Below are 21031 nucleotides of genomic sequence, written 5' to 3'. Positions count from 1 at the left end.
TCTGACACCAGGGTTGAAATTTCCCTTACCTGGATCATCCTCATCCCCAAGGGCCACAGATGTTATCCTGGGTGGGCCTGGCAGGCCACCAGCATCCCATACATGTTCGGTAAACGAACCTGAACTTCCAGCTGTCATTATAGGGCTGCAGTTCAAGAAAAGTGCTGCTGTGGCTCAACCTTCGCCTTAGAATCCAGTTTGGTCCATACTGGATAAGTAACAAACCCTGCCAGCCTCAAAACGTGCCCAGGGGACGTGAGAAGGGTTGTAAGTTAGCAGGTCAGACAGGGGTACAACTGGTTAAATTCATCCCTGACCCCTACTGCAGTTCCCAAGCCCACGAAGCAGGTGTCACTCCCATGTTTACAGAGGATGAACCAAGCCCTGTGAGATGGGGGAGGGGACTTGCCCAAGGTGACCTGCTAGAAACCAGGAGACCTAAATGAGAGCCTCTGTGGGGGGCTTGGCACTTAGTAGGTGCCCAATAAATATGACAAAAGAAGGCAAAAAGGGAATGGCCCAGGTCTCCCGGGTCCCATTCTAATACTCTTCATACCTTACCACCCTTGAGCTTTTCCATTCTGGAACAGCTCAAAATCTGGTTTGCATTTAAGAAACACTTGCAAAAAGATTAACCATTGCCTGGCATGAGCTCACAGTTCTAGCAGCCCCCAAATCCTGTTGATAGGTACCACTTCTCAGCTGCGAGAGGACTTGAGAACACCTCCAACTACCTCTATTTTCATGCAGCCTTCACTCCAGAGCAGAAAAACTACCTCTTACAAACATGAAGAAAACAACAGTATTTACTCTTTGTATTTATGAAATGTTCCAAAACCAATAATTAAGAAAACATATGAATCCTGCCAAGATGTATTAACTGCTCTTTCCTTTCCTTCCACTGCCCAACCCCCCCCTTCCCAAAGGACAAGAAAAAGAAAAACAAGGCAGAATTCACCAGCTTTAGATTATCTGACACTTTAATTAAGGAAGAATAGATGGGTCACCAATGCCAGCATAGGAATAGGGCTTCATGGAATGGTATTCCTTTTAGAATAAACCTGATCACCACGGTGAGGCTTTTCTGTAGCTGCATAAAGACAAAAGCAAATCTCTGGCAGCTTTGGATCAAGGTCACTCTGAAAATCAATGGCAGTACTAACATCGGACCTGGGAATCCTTGACTCTGGTCATTCTGTCCCAGCTGGTATCCAGGCTGCCTCCCACCAGGAAACCTCGGCCAGCTGGTAGGTAATTATATGTGCTAATAGTCACTGACACTCTGGCCCCTGACACCATGTCCCAGGTTCCCGCATTTGTCAGAATGCCAGACTGCCCTCACCTTCCTAGGGCTGTTTACTTAGAGAGGGAAGCTCCGCTCTGATTGGTTCAGAACTAGGTGCCCACCTGGAAACTTCTAAGACGAACATCTGGGACAGCAGAGAGGTAAGGACACTGTATTTTCACCTCATTTGCCAAGTTCTAGACCTGCGCTGCCTCACAGTAGCTGCGTGACCTTGGACATGTCCCACAACCTCGTTGAGCCTCAGCCTTCTCATCTGTAAAATGGGATAACACAGGCTGCCTTGCACATTTGTTGGGGACAACTATATCCATGCTGTAGGAACTGTGCAAGTAGGTCCCTGGTGTCTATTTGTGGGATGTCTGAATGAACAAAACTTCTTTGATCCTGTTGCCTACAAAATGGACACAGGAATTCCCACTTTATGTCACCTTAAATGAGATTGGGAAATATATGTGCAGGTGTATCTGTATGTTGATTAGACTGAAAAATAAGTACTCTTTTTAAAAGAACTGGTTTATCTTTTCATGTACTGAATTTTTTCTAGTTAATGAAATTTGTAAATCTCACATTTATTATTTAGGAAAGCTAACTGAATACTTTTAGTTTTCTCTTTGAAGATGATTTCCAAATTTGATGAACATTTAGCTGGAACAATCAATTAGTATATTTTCTTTACATGAATCATCGTTCAGGAGACAAATGAGTCAAGAATGCAGAGAAGAGTGACTAAAAACAGCCCAGGGACTCAAATGTAACTGACTTCCTTCGCTCCCCTGTGCATTTCGGCCTGCGTACGTATCACACTCACATCCTGAATGCCAGGGCAGAGGCTTCAAGCTGGACAGATGCTGAAATTGAAATCCTTGGTGTGACTGTCAGAATGACACACATGTGGTCACCGGACCATGCAGTGAAATCTCTGTGCTGGACGAGTGGCACAGAGCTGGACAGTGGCCCCTGAGGCTTGTGTTCAGTCTACGGACTTTTGGAAAGGAACAGAGCTATCTGGAAGAGGGTTACCAGCATCCACTCGGAGGGCTTGTCTAGGTCTAGGATGAGGGACCAGAAAAATGACACATGGTTTTAACTGTGGGTGTCTGGGTTTGCTATCTGGCTTATAACTAACTCTGTCACTATCTGTGCAATGTTGGGAGAGTTACCTGATCTTGCTGGGCCTTGATTTCCTCCTCTGTAAAATGGGGCAGCACGACTTTTCTGGATAACAATGGTTGTTTTGAGGCTCACAAGAGAAAGTGTTAAAGGCCTTCCCAAATTATAAAGCAATACCTAAGTGGGAACCTCCATTATTATTTCAGGGGTAGTAGAGATGTGGGGATTCTTGCTAAAAATGACCAGTTGGTGGGCACTTATTTCCTTTCAGCCATTGTTTGTATAGTCCTCCCTAGGAAACGGGAGGCAGGAGAGTCCAGTGGGCAGAGGCTGGTCTGTGGAGTAGGAGCCACAAGGATCTCTTCCCTGGCATCTCCACCTACAAGCAGTCCCGCCAATGGCTTCCTAACCTGTAAAATGGGAAGATGATGCTAACCTCATGAGGCTGCTGCAGAGATTAAAGGAGACGAGTAATGAATGCAAATCTCTTGTGGCAACTGATATTGAGCACATAGTAGGTGCTCAGTAAATGGCCACTCCCTAGCCTCTCCCTGAGACCTGCCGTTATTCTAGGTGACAAGGTGTAAATCATGGTGGCACAGCCAGAAACTGCCTAAACAGAAACCTGAAGGCGGAAGAGCTCAGTGGTTAGAACTCTGGTCCCAGGGCTCTAGTTTGCCTGAATTCATATCCTGACTCTACCATTTACTAGTCCTGTGACCTTGGCCATGTTACTTAACCTATCTGTGCCTCAGTTTCCTTCTCTTTGAAGTGGGCATAAAAACAGTACCCACTTCAGAGGGTTTGGGAATATTAGATATTAATCCATGTGAACCACTTAGCATGGTGCCTACCACATGGTAAGCATTCAGCAAATGCTAGCAACCCTGACTGATCAGCCCCTGCGTGTTGCTGGGCTAGGGGCAGCTCTGGGCCTTTGGTGGGCTGTGTTTTATCTGCCAACCCTCCATCTCCTCTCGGAACCCCAATCAGATCCAGGAAGAAGAGAAACCTCTGCAGCCCTGGCTGCATGACTGGGTTAGATGAACTGTGGAGGGAGGGCAGTTTCTCATCAGGTGGGTGGGAGGGGATTTGAAAATGATGACAATGACACCTGGAACACAGCTGGGGGGGCTGGTTTCAGGAAAGTGCATTTTCTTAACCCCCCCCCCCACTGGGTTTCTGTGCTTTTCACATTTCGAGGCAGGTTATGACTCACCAGAGTGAATGAGTTGTTTTAGTTCTTTTTCTCTGGATTACAAGGAGCCCCCATGCATGGGGTCCCTGAGCGGACCCATGAGTGACTCCCACCTCGATGGAGGAGACCCCTGATACAGGCATGAGATGCAGGGGGACCACTCCATCCTCATGCGTGTGGTAAAGCGGAGGCACTGTCTTACCCAGCCACAAATTTTACTCTGCAAGGCTGGGTTAGAAAACTACAGGAAATCGTATGTTCCTGGGGTGGGGGAGGGGCGGGGAGAGGAGCGAGAATGCGAACGCGAATAGAAAGGTAAGGACGGAACAGCCAGCGAGGAGACACACCCATTCCCGTAATCTAAGAATCCGGCCCTCCCCCGCAGCCTGGCTGCCCTCCTCTTTCATCCTGGAACTCCGGGACCTGCTTATTGTTAAGCCCGCGTGTGTCATTTAAACCCGGGGCCGCCGCCGCAGGGACTCGGAGTGCCGGGCGCCGCCGCCCGCAGGGCTCTGATTGGAGCGGTGGGTGGCAGCAGCCCCGGCCCGCCCCGGCCGCCCCCGGCCGCCCCCCGGCCCCTACCTGAGCTGGCGCGGCTCGCAGTCCACGCCGGGCAGCAGCAGCCGGGCCGCCTGGCGGACGTCGTCGCTGTCCATGGAGAAGCTGCGGCGGTGGCCGGCGTGCGCCACGGCCACCCGGATCCACTCCATCAGCGGCGGCAGCACGAGGAAGGGCCTGCAGCGGGCGGAGGGACGAGACGCGCGGTTAGGACGGCCCAGCCGGGGCTGCCGGCGCAGCCGCACCCCCTGCTCATGGACCCCTCGCCCCCTACCCCCCAGCCCAGCCCACTTCGCTTTCCCTGGAGACCCTGCCTCTGAATCCCGGAGTCGTGGGAGAGCCTCTGGAGGCATCCAGACCTCACCGGTGACCCCAAGGCAGGCTCTCTCGAATCTCTGGGCCTCAGTTTCCTCATCTGTAACACGGCGGATTGTGTGACTATGAAAAGAGACGCGGTAACTATTCCATGAATATCATCTCTCTCAGCGATCATGTGCACTCGGAGATGACTCACCGAAAGCACCCAACACAGGGGCTGGAGCGGTGGAAAACCAATGAACTCTGGCGTTATTACCACTTGGGGCTCCTTCATTCTGGGCCCAAACCTAAGTGTCCTTTAACCCTCCCTTCACACCCTCAGCAAGGTCCCTGCCGTCTTTCTGGAGCTGTCCCCGGCCCTAGCTCTGCCCAGGCACCATGCTGCCAAAAGGCTTCAGCACCTGGAAAAGGCATAAGAACAGCCAAGTCAAGAGCCAGCCTTCCCAGAGAGCCAGGCTGGGCAGTGGCCCAGTAGCAGCCAGCAAAGACATGCTCTTGGGACCTCGTTCACACCCCTGCAACTCTGGGAAACTCAGGTTCCTCACCTGCTAATGAAATCACGCTAGGTTGTTGCAAGCTTGTTGCAAGCATTCACTGAGACAATGTCTATGACTGAACACAACTTTCTAAGTGTAATACCTTTGTGGCACCTTGCTATTTCTTCCAGTGATCATAAACTCTGTCGTGATGTTAGGATTGCTGGGAGGGGTTTTGAAAAATTCTGATTTAACTGGCACAGGGTGGGGCTGGACATTGGTAGTTTTTAAAACTCCCCATGTGAGTTTAATGTGATCAGAACTATCTGGAAGGCTTAAAACACAGATTGCTGGGCCCCACCCACAGCGCTTCTGATTCAGTAGATCAGGGGAAGTACCCAACAATTGTATTTCTAACCAATTCCTGACACCGATGCAGTTGGTCTGGGGACCACACTCAAAATTCTACTCTAAAGCAATCAGGAGAGGGCCTGGGAATGGCCTGGCAGGGGCTGGGAAGAGGAGTTAAAATGCAGATTCCCTGGCCTTATCTCTAGAGATGCTGATTGTGTAAGTCCAAGAATGCTTTGTTTTGTTTTGTTTTCAGGAGAAGGAAAGAGAAGTTTATTATTTTGCCAGCGAAGGAGAGGGATGGAGACTGCTGTCTGAAAAATGCCATCGTCCTCATAATCAGCAGAAATACAGAGCTTTTAAAGGGTGGGTTCTCAGTTTCCCAAGAATATAATTTTAATAAGCATGTAGGTGGACCAGGACCACACTTTGAGAAATGCACTATGTAGATCCACTTGCAGGTGCCAGTGAAACAAGTGGAGTTTCTTGGGTACAAAATTAAAGGAGGCCAGGTTGTGCAAACACATTCTAGGCACCTCTCTTGCCTCCCCCAGTCCTGGGGCTGCCATTCAGTCCAGCCCAGCTGCCACGGCATTGAGAAGAGGGGTACAAGAGGTGGGTTTACAAGGTGGCTGACCACCCTGTAGAATGCAAATGTCACAAGCTTCCCACAAAGTTTTTAGAGGTAGGTGCCAGTTCTCCTAAAGTCAGACCTATTTATCTGATGTTAACAACATGCAACAGTTCAGCCTTTTACATTCATTTCTGTTAATCTCATTCATGATCTCACCTGAATGCTTAGGACCAACCTTTGAGCTACTTATGATTATATCCATTTTATAGATCAGGAGAATAAGGTTCATCCAGGTTAAGTATCATGCCCTGGATCGCAAGGTTAGCAAGCATGAGAGCTGGGAGTCAGACTCAAGTTATCTGACTACATAGCCATGTGCCGTAACCCCATGTGATACTGACGTTCTCTGGTCCAACTTCCCAGCATGCACCCTACTACCCAGCATGCACCTGTTGGCCCAGGGAGCTGATGTGGTCATGGACCCTGGGTGGCATACCATGTTCGTCCTGCTCATGCAGCTCAGCCCCCTGTCTCTGAGGCCGCCAGCCCTTTAAAAACCCACACCCCACTTAACTGTCAAACCACAGTTCAAATGCACCCCACGTGGACCCCTTCCATGGTGGACCCCACCCCAGAGGACTCCTCGGGCCTCACCCACTGGCCCTGAAGGTGCCGCATTAGAGTGTAGGATCCACAAGGGCACAGATCTGGGACTGCTTTGTTTACGGCTCTGGCTTTAGCCCCAGGACAGTGCCCAGCAGACTGCAGGCACTTAATAAATATTTGTTCATGACACAGACTAAGATTGACCAATTTCTTACTGGGTGAAACTGATAAAATTAAATTTCTGGACCTGTGGACTTCCCTGTGGGGCAGATTCCTGGGGAATTTCTGCCTGCTACTTTGGCTGTCTCCCTCATTCTCTCATTCTCTCCATCACCTAAACTGAATCAGGCACTCAATAAACACACACTGCCTCGAAATTGAATTGGATTCTACTGGCTCAGGTGAGCAGGACTTATTTTTGTCACTGTGTCTCCATCACTGTTGGAAACCAGCCTGAAAGGCTGGGAGAACTCTCCAATGGGTTGTTTTCCAGAGGTGCCCTCTCCTGCCATTCCTTTGCTCAGTGGCCCCAAGCACAGCCCACAGCTGTGGTCCCCGGGGGGGCGGGGGAGGGCTGCCTCTCCATCACAGAACTGCCCCTGGGCTGCCGCCTTTCATGTTAGATGGCAAGCGAGGCCCAGGGCACACAGCCAGCGCCTGGTGAATACCGAACAGGAGCAAAAAGAGGCTCTTCTGCCTTCAAAATAATACCTTTACCAAGGCAGCTGGCAAGCCCCAGAATAAGAAACCTTGAACCCCAGGATTCCAGCCTCTTCTGGAATTTTCTATGTACCTATTCTCTCTTTTCAACATTGCCTTCTTTTCATCATTCTGACCTTAATAGTTTATAAGCTCATGAATTCTTTGCCAGCAACTCATTTAAAAATCTTCTTATCTTGTCTACTCAGAGGGGGGAAAATAGCATTTTTTTGTGATATTTTCTTTGGAGTGGAGCTGGGAAAGGATTCTAGGGCCTTATGCCAAGGAGAGGGTAGAGAATGCTGAGCAGAAAAATATTGCATTCTCCTCGTATATTTTTTAAGAGAACAGCGTTGCACTGGCTACCTACTTTATGCTGAAGCTGTTTACAGTGATTAAAGGCTAAAAGCAGCTTGAGGAGCTCATGGTTTAGTGAAATGGTTCTTAGACTTTGTCGAACACCTTCTACAATCACATGGGTAGCTTGTTTAAATCCCATGATTTCACACCAGAGTTTTGGCTTAATAGGTTTTGGCTTAATCGGCCTGGGCATCTGCATTCCAAATGAGCTCCGTTGGGAATCCTGCAGCCAGCCAGGGTTGTTAACCCCTGACTTGGTGGCCTGAGATGAACTGAGGAGGGAGAGGTCAATGCAAACAGGACCGCAGCCATCTGACTCTACACTCTGGGGTCAGGAGAGGCATGTGGGGTGGGACCAGAGGCTATGGAAGGGAAGAGAGAGCCTAGATAGGCTTCTTGCAAGGTCAAGCCTGCAAGTTTCAGCTCAAGAAGGTTGTTGAGTCCTGATTCAAGTAGTAGATGGAGAACATAAATGTGTGTGGCCTTTCCCTAAATGGTGAAGAGAGAGTTGGTGATGAGGGTGACCACTCAGGATTGAAAGTCTGGTCAGGCGTGGTGGTGTGCACCTGTAGCCCCAGCTACTCAGGAGGCTGAGGCAGGAGGATCATTTGAGCCCAGGAGTTTGAGGTTGCAGTGAGCTATGATGACGCCACTGCACTGCAGCGTGGGCGATGGAAACAAAAAACTAATTTGGTTGGGAGTTTGGGTACTAAAGAGGATGTTATGGTATATGAGAAAAGCCTGGTCTGGGATTCTGCAGAACTGAATTCCAGTCCAGGATGTGCCAGTAACTCACTGTGGGACTCTGGCCCATAAATGTTTTGGCCCTTAGTGTCTTCATATGTAAAGCGGGGTGGCTTGGATCAGATGGTCTCTTTCAGGGGTCAGCAAACCTTCTTGTAAAGGGCAAGCTAGTAAGTATGTTAGGCTTTGTGGGCCATATGGTCTCTGTTGCTACTACTCAACTCTGCTGTTGTAGTGAAAAAACAGCCAGAGATGACGCACAGTGAATGAACTTGGCTGTGTTCCAATAAAACTTCATTTGCAAAATCAGATGGTAGGTCAGAGTTCACTGCCATTGGTCTGTTTGGTTCCCCAATTCTAATATTCTTTGATTCTACTGGAAAATCCAGTTGCCTGGGGGCTCAGGAAGGGTCCAGTGTGTGGTCCAGGGAAGATGGGGAGAAGACCTTGAAGGTCCTAGTGATGGGGACAGACAGCTTTGGGGAGATGAGAAGATAGGACCCTCTCACAAAGAGGTCATGGTTGGATGTGGGGAATGCTGAATCACAGGCATATCCAGAGTAGTATCTTAAAAGAGAAAACTCAAGACCTGGCCATGGGTGCATACCTGATGAAATGCCATCTATTATTGTCACTTATTCCTCTAATGAGGAATCCCTCCATGGGTTAGGGTTAGGGTTAGGATTAGGGTTAGAGAGCACCCAGATTCCAAGCATGCTTCCAGGGGCTGGGGATATGGTGGAGAACAGGACCCACCAGGTCCCTGCTCTCAGAGACCTGACAGTCTAAGAGGCTAAGAGGGAGACAGATAAGAAACACAAAAACCAACATGTAATAAAGCAATGACAAATGGTGATCAGTGCCAGGGTGCTGGGATAGAGTAAACAATGTTGAAGCAGGGTGCTGGGAAGGCCTCTCTGAGGATGTGACAAAACCTCAATGATTTGAAGGACTAGGCCATGTGTAAATGTGTATGTAGAGGGATGGGCATTCCAGGCAGCAGGAACAGACTGTGCAAAGGCCCTGAGGCAGAAAAGACCTTTACAACTCACCGAGGGCTTTCACCTGCATCAACTCCTATGTGGCTCTGCAGAGCTGGAGTGGAGCTAGGGTGGCCAGGACATATGTGAGGAAGGACCACTGCTGTAGGCTGAGTAATGGCCCCCTGAGATACCAAGTCCTTTTTCCTGGAGCCTATGAGTGTTGATGGCAAAAGAGACTCTGCAGATGTGATTAAGTTAAGGATCCTGCAAAGGGAAGATTATCCAGGTGGGCCCTAAATGCCATGGGTCCTTAGAAGAGGGAGACAGAGGGAGATCTGACACAGAGGAGTGTGACGCTAAAGCAAGATGCACCGCTGCTGGCTCTGGAGATGAGGAAGGGGCTGCAAGCTGTGGGGTGCAGCTCTAGAAGCTGGGAAAGACCAGGAAACCGACTCAGACCCGCCCGCCGCCCCGAGAAAACAGCGCTGCCCACCCCTTGATTTCCACCCAGTGAAACTGATTTCCAACTTCTGGCCTCCAGAACTGTGAGAGAATAAATGTGTGTTGTTTGAACCCACCTCATTGGGGGTAATTGTTACAGCAGCCTCAGGGAACTAACAGTCCTGAAGCCAGGGGGTACCGAGGGGCACGAGGGTGAGGCTGGAGACGCGGTGGTTAAGAACGTGGAGTGCGCGTTAAACCCGGGGGTGAGGACAGCTGCGGGCTCTGGACTTCGTCTCAGAAACGACACTGCCTTCTTGCTGGGGTCAGACACAATCCCTGTTGTTATGGTCTGAATTGTGTTCCCCCAAATTCACGTGTTGAAGCCTTGACCCCCAGTACTCAGAATGTGACTGTATTGGGAGAGAGAGCCTTGCAAGAGGTAATTAAGTTAAAATGAGGCCATTAGGGTGGGCCCTAACCCACTATGACTGCTGTCTTCATAAGAAGAGGAGAGGACTCAGATGCCAAGGGGCCACGTGCACAGAGAGGCCACCATGTGAAGTGGCAGCAAGAGGGTGGCTGCCTGCAAGCCAAGGAGAGAGGCCTCAGAGGACACCAAGCCTGCCCGCAGCTCGACCTGGCACTGCCAGCCTCCAGAGCAGCGAGAAAATACGTTTCTTTCAGTTGAGCCACCAAGTCTGTGGCATTTTGTTATGGCATCCCCAGCAAACTAACACACCTGTGGTTTGACATTTTGAAAAACACTTGAGCAAAGGGTCCCCAAACCAAGAAATCCTACCCTTGAGGTTTTAGTCTTCGGTAGAGGCACTTCAAATGGGAGCTCGAACTCTTTAGAGATCTGATGGTTTTTGGTTCATTTCCTCCAAACTAGTGATAATAGAGGATGAGGTCAGAGCCATTTGGAGGCCGTAGAGTGGTTACGGGCATGGGCTTTGGAGAGAGATTGACCAGGAACTGGACTTCAGCTCTACCTTCTGGCTGTGTGACCTTTTTTTTTTTTTTTTTTTTTTTTTTTTTGAGACAGAGTCTCACTCTGTTGCCCAGGCTAGAGTGAGTGCCGTGGCGTCAGCCTAGCTCACAGCAACCTCAAACTCCTGAGCTCAAGCGATCCTCCTGTCTCAGCCTCCCGAGTAGCTGGGACTACAGGCATGCGCCACCATGCCCGGCTAATTTTTTCTATATATATTTTTAGCTGTCCATATAATTTCTTTCTATTTTTAGTAGAGATGGGGTCTCGCTCTTGCTCAGGCTGGTCTCGAACTCGTGAGCTCAAACGATCCGCCCACCTCGGCCTCCCAGAGTGCTAGGATTACAGGCGTGAGCCACCGCGCCCGGCCTGGCTGTGTGACCTTGAACAAGGTATTCCAATTGTCATGCCTCAGTTCTCTCATTAGGAAAACGGGGATAACAATGGTAGCCACTTTAGAGGGTGTGATTGGCTGAATAATGACCGCCCCCAAAGATGTCCACATCCGAATCCCTGAAACCTGTGAATGAGCATTGCTTTATCTGGCAAAATGGACTTTGCACATGTGATTAACAATCTTGAGAAGATTATCCCAAATTATCCAGGTGGGCCCTAAATGCAACCACGAGGGTCGGTATAAGAGGGAGGATGACATCAAAGGAGGAATTAGGGAACGTACAGAAGCAAAAAGCTGCAGTAATGAGAGGAAGGGGCCACGAGCCAAGGGATGCAGGAGACTCCGGAAGCTGGGAAGGCAAGGAAACGGATCCTTCCCAGAGCCTCCAGGAGGAACCAGCTCTGCCCGCACCTTGGCGTTAGCCCAGTGGGACTGATGTTAGACTTCTGGCCTCCAGAAGAGAAGGATTTAAGAGAAGAATTTTGGGTTGTGTTAAGCCTCCATGTTCGTGGTAATTTTCTGCAGCAGCCACAGGGAACAAATACAGAGGGTTACTGTAAGAATTGAGCACACTGATGTCCATAGTAGCCTGGTGCTGGGTATCGAGAAAGCGCTCAGGAAACGGTTGCTGTTATGATCATCACCAACGCTGTTTTTAGCGTCACTCAACCTTCCCTGCCAGGTGGGGGAGAAGGCTTTGCTGCATGGAGTGATGGGGAGGGATGTTCCTGCCTTGTCTTTTCAAAGAGATCCAAACCTCTGCAGTCGCTACCGACTTTGCTTTACAAACTGTGTGGCCCTGACTTTTCATCCTTGTTGCTTGTTGAGTGTTTCTTAGGCTAGAGAGGAATTTAGATGTTTGACTGTGGTTTAGGATGCTCATAATTCCAGAGATACAGCGAGTGAAGGAAAAGCAGCTAAACTGATAGTAGACAATATCCAGCGCTGGTTTCTATAGCAATATCATTGTAATCTCACTGTATCTGTGGGCACCAAGGCCAGGAAGATGGCAGAGGTACGAGGTGGCCGTGGCTGGTTACACAGCGATAGCCCTACTGTGCAAGGTGGGGTCAGACTGCCCACTGGGGTGGTGTCTGCCTGGTGTGGGAGGGGCCAAAGGGAATGTTCTAGGTCAGCGCTTCTTAAATATTAATGTGCACGTGAATCGCCTGGGATCTTGTTGAAGTGCAGATTCCGATTCAGAGGGTCTGGGGCAGGGCCGGAGATTCTGCATACATAATGGGCTCCTGGCACATTTTGAGTAACCAGGCCCTAGGGAGCATCAAGATTTGAGCCAGGAACCAAGGAAGATGAATTCTTTTATTGTGTTTAAGGGAGAGAAAGAGAGGCCAGACACGAAGGAGTTTTAAAGACGGGCGAGGGGCCCAGGAGACGCCGGGAGGGAAGGAGTTGGGCTGGTGCATCAGCTTGGCGGAGCCTGGTTCACCAGCCTGTGTCAAGCTGCAGGCGAGGCTGGGAAAGCTGATGTCTGGTGGTTTCATCTTCTATTACAGAGCTGGGGTTTGTCTCCACCGGGAGTCTTGTTTAGTCCTCTAACAATCTTATGAAATCCTTCAGTCTTGGGGAGTTCATTGTGAACCAAACATTGTCCTAAGAGCATTTTGTATTCATGACAGTGTTTGAATCATCCTGAGAATGTTAACACTGGAAAACACACCTTGTGATGTTAATTTTAGGAGTCTATTGGGCCAGGTCACAGCATCCTAATATTTGGCAAATGCTAGTCTGGATGTCACTGTGAAGGTATTTTTTCAGATGAGATTGATATTTAAATCAGTAGGCTCTGAGGAAAGTGGGTGGGTTGCCCTCCATAATGTGGGTGGGCCTCATCCAATATGCTGGAGGCGTGCAGAGAAAAAAGGACTGACTTTCCTGAGAGAAGAGGGAATTGTGCCAGCCAAGTACCGAGGACTCCTCCCCTACCCTGCAGATTTTGGACTTGTCAGCATCCAATTACGTGAGCCAATCCCTTAAATTAAATCTCTCTCTCTCTCTCTCTCTCTCACACACACACACACACACACACACTCAATGTGTTAGTCAGTTTTCTCCAGAGAAACAAAACCGACAGGACTTGCGTCTGTCCATCCACCCAATCTACCTTTCTATGTTCCCACACACACACAGCTCATTGGCTCTGTTTCTCTGGAGAACCTGGACTGGCGCACACCTGCAGTGGGACGTAATTTGTGGCAGGGAGGCAGCCTCCCCTTTCTACGGCTAATCCCACCCGCTTCACCAGGTGGCTACACAACTGGCCCAACAGAGAGGAGGCTCCAACTTCCCAACATCCTGCATGTGCAGATACACTGCTTGGGGACCACGAAATGAAAGCATCATGGGTAGGGTCAGTGCTTTTAGGGAAAAGTAAGCCCTTTTGTACCAAAAGGACAAGTCTTCTGCAGAGTGAAAGTCAGCCCTCCTTATGGGCAATTACGTAAACTGCCTGAAATGGGGCAAGTGACACAGGTCACTGGGTGAGGAGGCGATTTCTGCTGGTGGTGCCCACAGGCACGTGTGACTGGCCAAGGAACCTCCTGTGGCTCTCCTGTCACACATTCCAAGGAGGGTGACTTAGAGGGCTGAAGGGCTGTAAACAGAGTGCTAAGGTACAAGCAGGTTCAGGCAGAGCGAGCAAAAGTGATACACAAATAACAAGCTCCACCTTGCCGGCAATGACACATCCCCCAGCCTTCATCTTCCCTCCCCATCCTGGAGAAGGATTCCTCCCCAGTCCTGCTTCCCTGGGGACGTGGCTCCATCACTCATTTTCCTGCAGTCCCTTAACTTCAATTTCTATCTCCTCTCTGCATCTTTCCTATCAGCATTGAACATGCTCCCATCTTTCTCAGTCTCAACAGGACGGGAGCAAAACTGTAAGAATTCACAGTCGTCCTGGAGCATCAGACCAGATATTGCATGGAGTTCTCCATCTTTAGTGGGGAGGCCTCCAGATCACCAGGGAGCTGGTGGAATTTCATATTCCTGGGTCTGTGCCCGTTTGCTTGGCATATTCATTTCCTAGGGCTGCTGTGACAAACTGCCACAAACTTGGTGGCTTAAAACAACAGAAACTTATTCTCTCACAGTTCTGGAGGCCAGAGGTCCAAAATCAAGGTGTTAACAGGGCCTCTCTCCCCTTCAGACCAGAGGACCTAGGGGAGAGTCCATTCCTTGCCTCTTCCAGCTCTTGGTGGTTGCTAGCATTCCTTGGCTCGTGGCCACATCACTCCAGTCCTGCATCTGTCTTCACATCACCTTCTCCTCTTCTGCATGTGTGAAAATCTCCTTTTATCTAATAAGGACACTTGTGATTGGATTTAGGGACCACTCGGATAATCCAGGAAAATCTCCCCATGTCAAGATCCTTAATTGAATCACATCTGCAAAGACGCTTTTTCTTTATAAAGTAACATTTATAGGTTCTGAGGATTGAGACCTGTTTATCATTTAGCCTACTGCACGTGGCATCTGCATCTTATCCATTCTCTGATGCCTCCCAAAGGCTGAGACCCTCGGGTCTAGACAGTGCTGGCTCTGAGCTGCAGGATGCGTGGCAGGCCCAGTGTCCTTCCTCACATACCACATGGGGACCAGCAGACCAGCCTGTGCCTCTGCTCTCTAGGCTGCTGGCTGCACTCGGCTTGGCTTTGGGGAGCAGAGGCCTCTGTGGAGGGAACCTGATCTCAAATGGGGTGGGAAGATGATGGGGCCCAGGATATAAATGGCCCAGGGAGGGGAGCTGCAGCTTCAGAAGTGGGGAAGCCACAGGCTGTGTGCGAGGCTGCGGCAGAACCCTCCTCGCTGCCTTGGGCACAAACAATAAACATCCAGGAGGCGGCAGAGCCTTGCACAGCTTCATATCCTGGGAGAAGTGGCTCTAGAAGCCTAAAAGGGCAGGGCCTGGCCTGGCCAAGGCTAAGAGGCAAAGGCCAGGATGGGCCCCCAGGGGTCACGTGGACCTGCCTATGCCTCCAAAAAGATTATCACAAGAAGTCTGCAAAAGGCAGCAGGCAGTCTTACAAAGGAAACCCACCATGTCTTCAAACCTGGTGCCAGTGAGGTGGAGAGGGAATGCTCCAGGAAGATGTTTGAGTCCAGGCTCCATTACTTGCTGGCTGGGGGACCCTGGGCAAGTTACTTAACCTCTCTATGCCTCAGCTTCCTTGTAAGTAAAAGAGGGGGACTGTAAGGCCACCCACAGGATTGTTGTGAAGATTAAGTGAGTGAATTTCTGTAAGGTGCTTAGCACATAGTAAATGTTCAATAAAGTTGCTATCACTGAGGGTTCATTATATGAAAGACATCACTCTGAGCATTTTTCTTTCATTGGCTCTTTTGATAATGACAAGAACCCTAAAGTAAGTGCTATTATTATCTTCATCCTACAGAGAATGAAACTGAGGCACAGAGAGGTTATCTAACTTACTTAAAGGCACACAGTTATAACCAGCAGTGCTGTGATATACATGCAGGCAGTTGGGCTCAGGGACAGAGCTATTAGCCATGCATGATGTCATTTTCAGGCAGAGCCTACAGCATGTGCAAAGGTCCAGTGGCAGGTTGGGGCATGGTGCTTTGGAGGAACTAAAATTGGCGTGACTGGAGCTGAGAGGGAGGAAGGAGCAATGGAAGGAGATGGACTTCTGGAATAAAACTGTAAGTTCCCAATACTTTAATTCTTCCTCAGTTAGAACTATAGTTGAAAAACACAAAATCAGAAAAGTATTTGACAGGAAACATCAAGAATGGTTGACAAAAATACCTCTAAGAATGTAAGACAACAGATTATTAATAGGTATGACCCTTTGTGTAGAAAAGTTAAAGAATATTTTTATATTATGGCAGAGTCTGCTGGGTATTCCTCTGTATGTGTTCTCCTCTTCTTTCTTAGGACTAAACTCCCAAATCTTTAGTTGGGCTCATGATTGCCTAGCATAAAAAGTGTATTTTTTAGCTTCCCTTGCACCCAGGAGACTGGTTCTTATGATGAGGTATAAGCAGAAATTTCTTGTAGGCTCCAGGAAGAGCCTAAAGGGAAGAGGCTCAACCTTCTCTGGTTTTCCTTCATTCTGTAGGCAAGAATGTGAATGTGAGGGTTGGCACACAAGCAGCCAAACTGGACCATGAGGTGGAAGCCACATCTTGAAGAAGGCAGAGCAACAAGACAGAAGGACATGGATTTTTGATGAGTCTTTAACTGGGCATATTTGCCCTGGATTTTTATTTCCAGACTTTTTTTTTTTACACGAGAAATACATTTTTATCTTGTTTAAACACTTGCTATTTGGGTTTTTTTTGGTCACACATAGATGAATCTAATTCTAAGTGACACTTGTATCAGTTCCCATAACATTTAAGTTAAATCTGTATTTATCCTTGACTGTATCACCATCGATTTGAGTTTCTTTCCATTTACCAAAAAAGGACAGAAATCTTTTAACAGTTATTTTATAAGCATTACGAACTTGTAACCTTAAGACTGTGTATTTGTTTGAGCAACTACCTTTGTCAAAATATTTGTTATAATACAATGTATTTGTTCATTTAAAGGTGGAAACTATGTCACAGAAAGTTGAATTTGTTCATTGACCTTGTAAAAATTTACCGACAATGCCTTTGAACTTATAATCAACCCAACCAATAAAAATAACAATACAGATGCTCTCAGAGGCAGAAACGCATCTCAAAGTCTTTATCCTTGCAAAAGTTCACTTGCAAGAACACGTTTTAAATTTAAAATTAACAGATTAATTTTAAAGCACCATGCAGAATCTCCTTCTTCCACAACCCAAACCAGAAGGGAATCTAACAAGAGGCTGAGCATGGTCTAGAGCTTCCCCCCATGCTGTCTCTGGTGTCCTTGTCACTGGGCTGTGGCTTTGAGAAAATGATATTCTAGTTCCCTTGTAATAAACCCCTTAACTCACATTACCCTGCATTTGGCAGTATGACAGGATGGGTTAAATTTACACTCCAGCCCTGATCAATCAGAACTACTTATCAAAACACGGACTCAGAGAGCTGATTCCCTGAGCCTCCTGGGCCACCAAAGAGGGATTCATGCATTGGGGTGAGAAGCCTGTTTTGGACCAGGCTCTGCTATTAACTAGCTGTGTGACTCGTGCATCCGTCTACCTCTCTGGCCTCTGTCTTCAATGGTGAAGTTAAGAGACCATAGAACCTTCTCTTCTACCTTAAAATAATAGTATAATCTTTTGAAATAAAGAAATAACAAAAGTATTGATGTAAGTGAGAAAAAAAAAAAACCTGTGAGGGCAGTTTCCATTAGAAACTTTCTGTCTAATAAAACTTTCTGCTCTGATGAAAATGTTCTATATCTGTGCTGTCCAGCATGGTGGCCACTTGAAATGTGAATATGGTGAATGAAGAACTAAAAGTTTAATTAATTTAACTTTATAGAGCCACATGTGGTTAGCAGCTCCCTCCTGGATGGTGCAGCTCTAAGGGATGTCTTTTGGGTGAGTATGATTTCAGCCAATAACCTTAGCAGATTGGAGTAGTGTAATAGAAAGAGGGCTACAGTAGGTATTAGGCAACCTGAATTTTAGACATTGTCTTTCCATTGTCATAACCTCCACCACCATCACCATGATTTTATAGCTCCCCCATTTCTTGAGTGCTTACAATATTCTGGGCTCTGTGCAAAATGCTTCAATATACATATCACATCCCCATTTTACAGATGAGCAGATAGTTAAGGCTTTATTCAGTAACTCGCACAGGATGTCACAGCTCTTGGGGCAGAGCTGGGGTTTGATCTCCAGTCTGCCGGAATCCAAAGGCCAGGTGCGGACTCATTACTTTACTGATTCTCCAAAGACCAGTGTGACACTTGACAGAGTCTCTGAGCATCAAGAGACAGTCACGCGTCGCTTAATGACGGGGATGTATTCTTAGAAAGGCATCATTGGGCGATTTTGTCATTGTGTGAACACCAAAGAGTGTACTTACACAAACTCACATGATCTGAGTACATAACTAGGTGATACGGTGTGGCCAATTGCTCCTGGGCCACAAACCTGTGCAGCGTGTGACTGCACTGAATACTGTAGGCAACTGTGACACAGTGGTAAGTATTTGTGCATCTAAACATATCTCAGCATGGCGAAGGTACAGTAAAAATATAGTATTATAATCTTATGGGACCACCATGGTGTATGTGGTGCATAACTGTACTTTGGTTCCTCATCTGTGACATGGGGAGTGTGGGCCATGGGAACTCTAAGTTCCACTTGAGTAGAAATAGGTCATGATTCCCATACCCTCGAGGGGGGCACTTTTATATTAATATAATTAATGCTGTTGTTTACAGATGTGACCATGTGACTTGGAAAGACCCTGACTATACCGAGCACAGTTCAATGATTTCTCTACATCTTGACTTGATAACAGACTGTTTAAAATTTCCCAGGTGATTCAGATCTCCAGAAAGGTCTAAGAGTATTAGCCCTGGACGGAACTAAAGTCAGAAAAGAATCTTTTGTGAACAATTTTGTGGTAAAGATTATGGGGGCTGTGTGTGTGTGTGTGTGTGTGTGTGTGTGTTTAAATTAGATGATGACATCTATATAATGCCTGTTTCCCTTTTTGTCTTTGTAGCTGGGAAACTCAAAGCTAAATTTTATGCTCCATTGCAGTAAAAAACCTTAAGGGAGATTTTTTTTCTGGCATAGCGGTCTTCCTTCTTCTTAACGTCATGTCTCATGTACTGTTATCTTTGTTCTGTAGTTACGCTGTAACTAACTCATACTTTGAGTCTAGCTCAATCCCCTTTCAGAGTTAGATGGGTTATAGATGATGAATGATTAAACATCTGTTTCAGATTGCACCAAAGCCCCCAAAGTAACTGGGATAATAAGAATAAGAAAATAAAAAATAGAATGTTACTATGTAGAATGAGAGGGGTTCTTTGAACAGGTAGGGGATGGAAATAGGATAGAATTTCCCAGTAAAAGGGAAAATAAAAAAGGAACACAGAGAAAGAAAAAAGAGAAATCCCCAGGAGTCTTAAAAATCAAGGAAGAGACAAGGGGAGGAAAGGAGGCCAGCTTGGTGCCTGCACAGAACAACCATTTGGCTGTTGAGTAGATTTATGGGCTCTCTATGTGCATGAAAAGGAAACATATGTGCAAGGTACTTCTCAGACTAAATGTCACCCATTTCACATTTTGCTGAACCTGGAGGTGAGGGGTGATAGAAACCAGGAAGGAAGCTTGTGATTTTAATAAGAGGGAAATTGAAACGGCTGCTTATCAAGCTGGACTTTGGGGCTATCTAGGGAAGGACTCTGAGAACAGGTCGCTACTGCAGGGCAACTCACCCCATCGACACACACAAAACATTCAGGTCTGAGTATGCGGTGTGATGGAAAGGGGACTGGGTGTGCCTGTCTAATCCCTCTCGGGAGAATCCTGCAGCCCCTCTCTCCAAGGGAAGGGGCTGAGTCCCGAGGCCAGCCGAAGGGTGGCAGAGTGACTGCCAACCAGGGTGAGAGTGGACAGCCCGTGACCAAGGAAGAACCAAAGCAGGTCTCATCAAGGGATGGAGGCCCGGCCAGGCGAGGAGCCGCACCTCACGGAGCTCGAAAGCAGGCGGGAGTGTCTGGATTTGGCTGGGGTGCGGGAGCTGGTTCTGAATGGGGACTGGATACAAGGTGAGTGGATCCCTTAGACAAACAACTCTTTCACCTAAAGGGTGAGGATGCCGGAGGGGAAATGAGGTAATGGGGGCAATTGTATGGAAGGCTTACATTCAGCCCTCATCTATCTGGCAGGTAACACATATGGTTGGAATTGTTACAGACTTAAACATTAGATTCAGAAAAAATAATTAGCTAACAAAGGCGCCACCTTGTCAGAGTCCTGCCTGTTTCCTTAAAGTCCTCCAGCCCCGACTGTGCAATACCGCGAGCTGCCTGAAGGGGGCGCCTGCACGCATGCTCAGTGCACGGGCTTGGTTCTGACGGCTTTTCCCACCGGTTCTTACACCTGTTCTCATCTTGCTTCCAGCTTTCCAGCCTCTTGGTCTTGCTATCTGTTCCTCTTTGTTCATCACTGTGACATGTCCAAGTTGAAGCTTTGCTTTATTCAAATCTGATTATACACACCAGTCACATGCCTTCTGCCTTTCTAGGTACACCCCCTCTTGTATCCTGGCATACAGATCTTTTTTCCCAGGCACGGACTGTGTGGGGTAGCTCCTGCACGGGGCTTACCCGGGTGTTACAAGCAGGAACCAGGCCTGAGCAATGGGCTAAACAGAAATCACTTTCCTCTTCTGGAACAGCCCAGGTTGCAGGCCAAAGCCAAGGACACATTATCACGATGCTTGAGTGTTGCCTCTACTGTCCAAACCACTAGACTCAGGACCTCTGGAATGCGGTATTCACCACTGGCTCCACCCCCTGCTTTAATACCAGGACAGCGGATTTCACAGGAGTAGGTGCTAAGTCAATGTTTGTCAAGTTAAATCGATAACCGTTTTCAAGGGTGCAGGCTCTGGAGCCAGACGGCTTTGGGTTTTAATGCTGGTGCTACCAAATAACTGGGTCAGTGACCAAATTTCAGCAAGTCACATGGCCGAGCCCCAGGTTCCAATCTGGAAATGGGGTAATATGAGCCCTGCAGGCATGCCTGGCACACACAAGGTGCTAAGAAAGTTACAGCTGTTTTTAAACAGTGACAAGCTGCATCCAAATTAGGAACTGGACTGGTTCTGTACACCCCAAAGAGCAAAAGTAGTAGTGGTGGTAGCTCCGGGGAGCAGATCTCTGCTCCACATACGGAAGACATGTAGGAGTCTCTGCCCTCTGAAGCTGGGAGGGAAGCCTCGGGGCTGGTGTCTTGGACAATCCCTCGGTGGGGATGTTGGGAAG

General features: G+C 48.0%; 1 protein-coding gene across 3 annotated transcripts in view; it reads right to left on the bottom strand.

Annotated features, from left to right (window-relative positions):
* ABTB3 (ankyrin repeat and BTB domain containing 3) overlaps positions 1-21031 on the bottom strand; it is a 288577-nt gene that overhangs the window by 57605 nt on the left and 209941 nt on the right. For 2 of the 3 annotated variants that reach the window (XM_069490381.1, XM_069490382.1), the window contains exon 4: positions 4197-4349. In XM_069490381.1, coding sequence (XP_069346482.1) covers positions 4197-4349 — 153 coding nt within the window. Of the gene's footprint in view, positions 1-4196; positions 4350-4486; positions 4588-21031 lie in introns of those variants that run through there. The other variant, XM_069490384.1, reaches the window with a different exon arrangement.

This window comes from Eulemur rufifrons, chromosome 16 (assembly GCF_041146395.1).
Source record: "Eulemur rufifrons isolate Redbay chromosome 16, OSU_ERuf_1, whole genome shotgun sequence".
NCBI classification, from domain to species: domain Eukaryota; kingdom Metazoa; phylum Chordata; class Mammalia; order Primates; family Lemuridae; genus Eulemur; species Eulemur rufifrons.
This window is presented reverse-complemented; position numbering and strand designations above follow the sequence as displayed.